Below are 8,620 nucleotides of genomic sequence, written 5' to 3' on the forward strand. Positions count from 1 at the left end.
TGGTGAGTAATGTGGCAATAAATATTTTGTACTATCGTGTACGGTTTTGTCTGTATTTCGGGAACATACATACATACATATATATATATATATATATATATATATATATATATATATATATATATATATATATATATATACATATATATATATATATATACATACATACATACAAGATGAGAGTTTTAGTAATATACTAGAGGACCTGTGAACCTGTCGGGTTCCCGTTGTGACAGCGGTTAATAAAAACAATCATTTCGAAAAATATACATATATATATAGCTCCAGCGAACTATACCGCTGAGCTTGTTTGCATTGATTAAATACTCCGGAAGAGTACTTCACTGAATCGGGAATTGATTTTTTAATTTTTTTTTCGTTGCCCGATTTGAACGAAATTTGATATTGCGCGTCAATGTGGAAAAAAAATGGAGAAAAGAAAGTCGAAGAAATTATTGTGTGTAATCTTCTGAACACAATTTTATTCATTAATGAACACGTAAGTGTAAGATCAAAATGGCGATGTTTATTTTATGCTCAAAAGTATATCATTCTTTGTTTATCCTAAATGTTTAAGATTTAAAAAAATCATTTCAAGAAGAAGAAAAAAAGCTCCAGTGAACTATACTGCTGAGGTTGTTTGCATTGATCAAATACTCCCGAAGAGCACTTGACTGAATCGGGAATTGATTAAAAAAAAAAAAATTCACTGCCCGATTTGAACGAAAGTTGATACTGCACTCTGCAGGAGAATGGTGAAAAAGGTGGGCCGAAAATTTTTGCGCTATCATGTACCGTTTTGGCTGTATTTCGGGAACATACATATATACATACAAGATGAGAGTTTTAGTAATATATAGATACACACATGTATATATATATATATATATATATATATATATATATGTATATATATATATATATACATATATATATATATATATACATATGTTGAGAGATTGTATATCTCCCAAGTTGAGAATAGCCATTTGTTAGCAGAATTACTTTTAAAAATCAAAAGTAAAAGAAAGAGCCAAATAATTCATTAAAGAGTACTCTTAACAGCTGCAGTTCTTGGCTGTGTTAAAAGCCAAAGCATGTAGTCTTTTTCTTTGTGACACGGCTGAGCAACTGGCTTTTTATTGCCCTTGTAAAAACCTTGAGCCAAGAGAAGCCCAATCGTAAATCAACCTTGAGCCAAGGAAGCTTGGTCATAAACAAGCCTCGAGCCGAAGGAAGCTCGATCGTAAATCAGTGCCATTTGACACAGCACAACAGCTGCTTCCACTTTCCAAGAGTGGAATAAGGAAAGGAATGTAAAGGCTCTTAAAAAGTAAGCCGTCTTCCTGACTCCCTGGCCGGATAATGACCAAACCAGATGACTTTTAGAGCCCAAAGGAAGGAAATCAGCACCAGGCTTTTACCCCTTGGAGGAAATTGATCTTTGGGAAACAAAGTCTCAATAGAAAACAGTGATGGGAGCTGGGCCAATCTTGAAACCAGATGGTCCCACAAGGGGCAGGACAAATTGTATATAAGGCAAGCCAGAGTGCCAAGCTAGCAGAGTTAGATTGAGCTGGACTACTGTGGGTATTCTGTCTCTCTCTATATCTCTCCATGTATACATGTTTGGTGTGAATTAAAGTTCTTCTCTCCCAATACCATACGTGTGGACAGCGCTCGATCTCAATCAGCACGCTCCCGTGGTCTCAACATTTGGCGTAGTCGGCAGGATAAGACGGACCAAGAAGGAAAGCGAGACTGCCCTGGTGAGACAAAGGAGGACAGAAGCCGGCCGGCTTAAAGATAAGGTAAGAAGAACTGCCTCTTTTCTCGCACCAGGCCATACAAGTTCGCTGCTCTTTGTGATCTGTCCTTATCTTAAAAGAACAAGGGGGAGAAGGAGCTTTTTTACACATCAAAAGGGGGTACCCCTGGGAGGGTTAAGGGTCCATTGCGAGGTTGAGGGAAACCCAGGAAGGGGCAACCCAAGAACACCTTGGGGACAGGGTCCAAACGGGAGATTCTGTTGGGAGACTGAGTGTGCGGGAGGTGTGCCAGGGAGTGTGAGGGTCCGTGGAAAGGTGAAAGACACCCGACCCAGCCCGAGATCACCCCCAGGCGGGAAACACTGTCCCGACCCAAGAAATACTCCAGGAAGGACCAAGGGAAATGGGGAATAAGTTTGTGAAACCAAAGTCAGATAAAAATGCACCGCCCACGAATACCGTGGCGGGAATGATGTATGAAAAATAAGGAGTTAAGTCATGTACTCAATTGGCATTGTGGTATAAGTGGACAAAACAGGACGCACACCCATTCCCGAGATGGGGTTCCTTAAGAGCAGAAATTATAGATAACTTGTCATGCCGATTAGAACAACGGACAAGTGATAAGTTAGAACCAGAGCCAGACCTTGAAGCTTGCAAATTATGGGAGGAAGAGGTCCTCCAAGTAAGTGAAGTGGCTAGAAATTTGGTAAAGCGGAAACTGTCGGAATTAGAAACACAGGTTAAAGGATTGCCACAACAAGGGATTGAGATTACTCCCGCCTCTGTAACTGCCTCTGTAATGGTGGTACAAGGGCGGGAAGCTCAGGGAAGTAATGCAAGTAATCCATCTGCATATGTTAATAACACACCAAGTTTGTATCCGAACCTGGAAGGTACGGGGTTGATGGCCACAGCCTCTGCCTTCCCGGTTCAAGAGGTAACTCCGGAGGTGTCAGGATTACTGCCAGCTCAGTCAGTGTACCGACCGTTTAAAGAAAGCGAATTAAGATCAATGAAGGAAAGAGTGTTAGATCAGGGAAGAAATGCAGGAGCAATAAAGGAATTAATAAAGCAGTGGGTTGAGGCACACCGCTGCACGCACAACGACATTGGGGTGCTATGTCAAGCCGTGTTTTCTCCATATGTGTGGAAGAAAGCTCGGGAAGGTGCTGAATGGACAGCAGACGAACCAGCAGAATGCACCGACGCAGATCGGCAAAATAAGCGACGGCGCCTGTATGATGAGATTGAAACAGCGTTGCGACCGCCAGCACTAGATTGGGATAAGATTTATGAAACAAAGCAACGTCAAGGGGAACGGGCATCTGAATTCATGGATAGATTAATACAGACACTCTTACAATATGGGGGTTTTCAAGTTAAGGGAGACATACCACAGCGAACATTGACAAACTTCGTAATCGAAGGGCTCAGGCCTCAAATTAGGAAGCAATTAAAGTATGTACTGTTAGGTTGGCAGGGCAAAGAGGCAAGTGAGATTTGTATAGCGGCTGATTAATGTTTGGACTGAGCGGAGAAAGGGAGAACGCAAAGACAAAAATTAAAGACGAAGTGTTGCAGATGGTGTTGTTAGACAAAGCAGCAGAAAAAAGAAATGATAAGAATTGGAGAAAGTGGGAACTGGAGGAAGATGACACAGACTCGGAAGAGGATGCGGCAAGACAATGGGGACGACGAAGGAGAGTTCTGCAAAGACCCCCACCAGCAGCACAGGACGAACGGCCTAAGAGAGGGAGTGGAAGAAACAAAAATTGGACACAAGCGCCACCACAGACCCACTCAAGAACTGCAGCAGGCCAAGGGCAGGTACAACCAACAGCGCCGCAAGTATGTTTCCAGTGCGGACAACCAGGACATTGTAAAAGGCATTGCCCCCAAAGAAGACGATCGGGGTTCCAGCAGGAAGGAGGATCAAATCAACCGCAGGATGGTAGGTCATATTGACAGACCGCGGGTGGCCTCGTGGTGCAAGGAGCGATGCTGACATTAACACCAACAGAAGAGCCGACCTACATTCTGGATGTCTCAGGTAAGAAACTTTCCTTTTTCGTTGACACGGGAGCCACTCACTCTACTATTGAAGCCAAAGAGCTGCCAGGGGTTGAAAAATCCAATGCTAATGTACAAGTAGTAGGGTTAGGGGGCAAGATACAGATATTAAGTGTGCAACGACACAATTACCAGTAAGATATGGACCTTTGCAGGAAAAACACGCTTTCCTTCTCACAACCACTACACCGGTGAATCTGTAGGCAGAGACTTGTTGTGTAAGTTGGGATGTACAATAGCATGCACAAACAAAGGGGTTTTTGTTGATATACCCCGGGATAAAACACATTCAGCAATGATGATTTTGATGACACCGCACCCAGTTGCCTATTGGTGGAGGCTGCCAAGACAACCGATTAGTGATGTTTTGATATGTTAAAATGCAATCTTAGCTGAAAGTAAGAAAATGCAAATGTGGCTAGACAATGCACAAGTAATGACACACACCTACTATGATCCCCCACATTGTACAATCTATTATGATGCGAATGGAAATGATGTTGAATTTGCAGAGAAAATTGCTCCGCATCTGGAAACACACAATGATTTACTGATTTGCCGTTTGATGATTGGTAAGGAAGGTGTTGCAATGGAGGTTAAGCTCACGGAAACCCAAAGGCAATTGATAAAATACCCACCGGGAGCAACCTCGCATGTGACAATAACTATGGCAAGGGGGTATCACCCGAAGGATTTGGGTTTTATGGTTTATCGTCTGCAGGGGGCAGTATTGACCTGCACAACAACAGTGCTGCATTGGCAAGTGCATAAGCTAGCGAATGATGAAGGGTGGATTTGTGATTTTCAGGAACAGATGTTACGAGGATTGGTGGAGGAGGTTAATCTACCACCTAAGCGCGAGATGATGATGGAAATGGCAAATGAAACAGGAAACAAAGAAAGCTTGATAGAAAAAGTCCCACAAGAACTGTGGACCCGACATGACAATCATGTGGGCCGTATCATTGGGGCAACGCCCCTAGTGGTTAAACTCAAATCTGGAATGCCTTGGCCGAATGTGCGTCAATACCCTCTCCGAAAAGAGGCTGAGGCCGGGATAGTACCAGTAATTGAATCCTTGAAGGAACAAGGTATAATTGTAGAAGTTTCAAGCCCATGTAACACGCCTATACTGCCAGTGAAAAAGCCACAGAAGAATAAGTGGAGATTTGTCCAGGACTTACGGGAAGTAAATGAGGTGATTCAAAGTATCCACCCCGTGGTACCGAGTGCAGAGGGGTTGATAACATCTATACCTGCAAACTCCACCCATTTTACTGTCATTGATTTATGTTCTGCATTTTTCTCCGTGCCCATTGATAAGGAATCACAGTTTTTGTTTGCCTTCACATACAAGGGCCGTCAATATACATGGACGGTGTTGCCACAGGAATTCGCTCATAGTCCCACATTGTTTTCACGTGCTTTGCATAAAGATTTTGAAGATATTGTCCTCGAGGGTAAATCAGTGCTGCTACAATATGTGGATGACTTGCTAATTTGCTCCCCAAACAAAGCAGCGTGTGAAACAGATACGCTGCAGCTGCTACAGGCATTGGCAAGGAAAGGCCACAAGGTAAATAAGGACAAGCTGCAATTAGTGCAGGAAAGGGTTAAGTATCTGGGACACCACATTTCACATGGAAAGAGGGAATTGGATAAGGGAGGATAACTTCAATTGCGGAAGTTCTCTGCCCTCGCACAAAGAAAGAGATGATGCGATTCCTAGGTATGGCAACCTACTGTAGACAGTGGGTCGTTGATTATGCAATCCTGACTAAGGAACTGTATGTTGTCGTGGGCAAAAACCAGCCCAATGTAATCGAGTGGACTGAGAAGATGGGGGAATGTTTTACCAAACTAAAAACAGCACTCTCGACGGCGCCAGCCTTGGGCCTACCAGACTATGAGAAACCATTCTTTCTTTATTCTCACGAAACTAAAGGATTTGCGCAGGCTGTGCTGACGCAATCCCACGGCGACCGCCAGCGACCAATTGCATATTTCAGCCGAAGGCTGGACCCAGTCGAACGCGGCCTACCCCTTTGTTTGCAAGCAGTGGCCGCAGCCAGCTACGCAGTTAAGCGCACGGCAGAGATCGTAATGGGTCACCCTCTTACTCTAAAGGTACCTCACTGCATTGCGGCTTTATTAACCCAAAAGCAAACACAACATTTAACCAACACGCGCCTGATGCAGTATGAGACGACTCTCCTACACCAGCTGAACTTGCAGGTTGAGAGATGCAACGTTCTTAATCCTGCTTCTCTGCTGCCAACGGAAGAAGATGGCAATCCTCACGATTGTACAGAGGCAATACAAGAAGTATCCACCATGCGCCCGGATCTAAAGGATCAACCCTTAGAACACCCGGACCTCACCTTGTTTGTCGATGGTTCGGCCTATCGAGGCCAAGACGGCTCGGGGCATGCAGGATACGCCGTGTGCACCGACAGTGAAGTTATTGAAGCGATACGCCTGCCTTCGCATTTTTCTGCCCAGCAGGCGGAGTCGTGTGCCCTTATAAGGGCATGTGAATTATCTGCCGATATCTCGGTAAATATATACACTGACTCCAAGTATGCTTTTGGTGTCGTACATGACAAAGGTGCGATATGGAAAATGCAAGGGTTTCTCACCTCTGCTGGAACACCCATAAAAAATGGTGAGTTCGTTTCTGAGCTGTTAAAAAGTATTTCGGCACCAGCGGAAGTTGCGGTTATCAAATGCTGTGCACATCAGAAACTGACTATGGATATAGACAAAGGAAATGACAAGGCGGATAAAGCTGCAAAGAAGGCGGCTGGCCTGCCTATCCCTTCGGTAATGCCAGCGCGACTACCAACGGAACAAATTAAGCTGCATCAGTATAGCTTGTCAGATATTATTACAATTCAAACTGCAGCATCACTCAATGATCATAACAAATGGCAAGTTGCAGGAGGAACAGTGGATGAAGACTGACTATGGTAAAACAAAGGGAAGGTCATAGCGCCTACTGAGATCCTACCATGGCTTGCACGCATGGCCCATCTGAATGGACATGTGTGCAAGAGGGGGACTGTGAGACAGGTACAAGAATCCTGGTATGCACCAGGAATTGGGAAAATAGCAGAAGGGGTTTGTAAAAGCTGCCAGGTATGTCAATAGCATAAGAAACAGAAAGAGGGAAAAACAAGAGTGCTGGGAGCCCATCCAGCCCCTTGGGGACCATTCGTGCACCTACAAATAGATTTCATAAAAATGCCTCCATCATGCGGGTTCAGCAATGTTTTGGTAGTGGTAGACATGTTCACCAAGTGGGTAGAGGCATACCCATGTGCAAAGGCTGATGCCGCTACCGTGGTAAAGCACCTGCTAAAAAACTTTTTCTGCCGATTTGGCATCCCTTATAAGGTGTCCCACGATCAGGGGGGACAATTCACGGGGGAAGTGACACAGGCAGCATGTAAAGCACTGGGAATTAAACAAGCATTTCATTGTGTTTACCACCCACAGTCAGCAGGTGCTGTAGAATGGCAGAACGGAATCTTAAAGAACAAATTGGCAAAAATAATAATGGAAACGGGGTTAAAATGGCCAGATGCATTACCCTTGGCATTAATGAGCATGTGATCAACAGTAAACCGGAAAACAGGGTTATCCCCTCATGAAATACTAATGGGAAGGCCGATGCGGCTATCCGTGACTGCCCCCACAAACATGGATAAGCTGAATATTACAATGATGGGCGAGAACTTGCTGACATTTTGTAAACAGCTCTGCAGGATCGCAAGGGCGATACACACAAGGGTAAAATAGGCCCTACCCGAACCAGTGGACGAGCCGTACCACGCCTTCCAGCCAGGAGATTACGTACTGATAAAACACTTCACAAGGAAAACAGCCTTGGAACCTCGGTGGAAAGGACCATTTCAGGTACTGCTGACCACTCCGACTGCGGTAAAGTGCGAAGGTAAGACAGCCTGGATACACGCCACACATTGTAAGCTTGCAATACCAGCAGAGACAGGGACAACATGAACAACACCTATCTTACCACGACCGCGATTCTTTGTGCACTAGTTTGCATATGGGTAATTCGCAATGCCGACTGTAAACGTGATAATGAAGGAATCACTAATAATGTGAGAACTACAATAATGGGAAAAGAGAGTAAGGGATTAGATCAGGGAGACTTAAGGGATGGTAAAAGAAAGAGACGAGGAATAATCCTACATAAAGAATTGACCGACCATCCACTGAACACCTACTTGGCACTATCCCTACAGTACGCTAGGACAATGAACAAAAGGGAATGTTGGGTATGCTCCCACCTCCCACACTCCTCAAAACACGGATTACCCTTGTATGCAGTTCCACTCCAGGGGGAGGACATGTGTGGGTACTTAGTCCGTAGGAAAGATAGGCCAATTTTAACTAAAGTAGAAAAGACACCAGCATCAGTGAAAGAAAGAATAGCAGAAATAAGGAGTAACTGGGAAGAGGGGGGATACAATTGTACGAGCTTTGAGCATTGGTATTACCCTAAATACAGAACTATTGAACGGAGAGTCGTGATACAGGGCCCGGCGAGAGCAATAAAAATAACAAACTTTGACGGATTGAAGAAGGGGGAAGGATTAGGAAAGTACCCTCCACATTTTCAACTCATGCACAAACAAATTGGACTAATTTGCCTCGTTAGAAGACAGGGCAGCGGACCCTACTTTGGAGAATCAACATGCCAACATTATGCTAGACATGGTAATGAGGCGGTCACCATTGAAGGACGAATA

General features: G+C 44.4%; 1 protein-coding gene across 1 annotated transcript; it reads left to right on the forward strand.

The window, feature by feature from the left end:
- Positions 1–5,527: 5,527 nt before the first annotated feature.
- Positions 5,528–6,806, forward strand: LOC147028611 (protein NYNRIN-like). The gene has a single exon (XM_085876559.1). It carries the CDS (start codon positions 5,556–5,558, stop codon positions 6,804–6,806), a length of 1,251 nt encoding a protein of 416 aa, XP_085732685.1. The 5' UTR covers positions 5,528–5,555.
- The last annotated feature ends 1,814 nt before the right edge of the window (positions 6,807–8,620 follow it).

This window comes from Eptatretus burgeri, chromosome 4, assembly GCF_056783735.1.
Source record: "Eptatretus burgeri isolate ZD-2024b chromosome 4, Ebu_testis_v1, whole genome shotgun sequence".
NCBI classification, from domain to species: Eukaryota; Metazoa; Chordata; class Myxini; order Myxiniformes; family Myxinidae; genus Eptatretus; species Eptatretus burgeri.

Bases quoted from the DNA above. Each gene is read 5' to 3' on its own strand.
- LOC147028611 (XM_085876559.1), top strand. From the start codon at position 5,556: ATGATGCGATTCCTAGGTATGGCAACCTACTGTAGACAGTGGGTCGTT.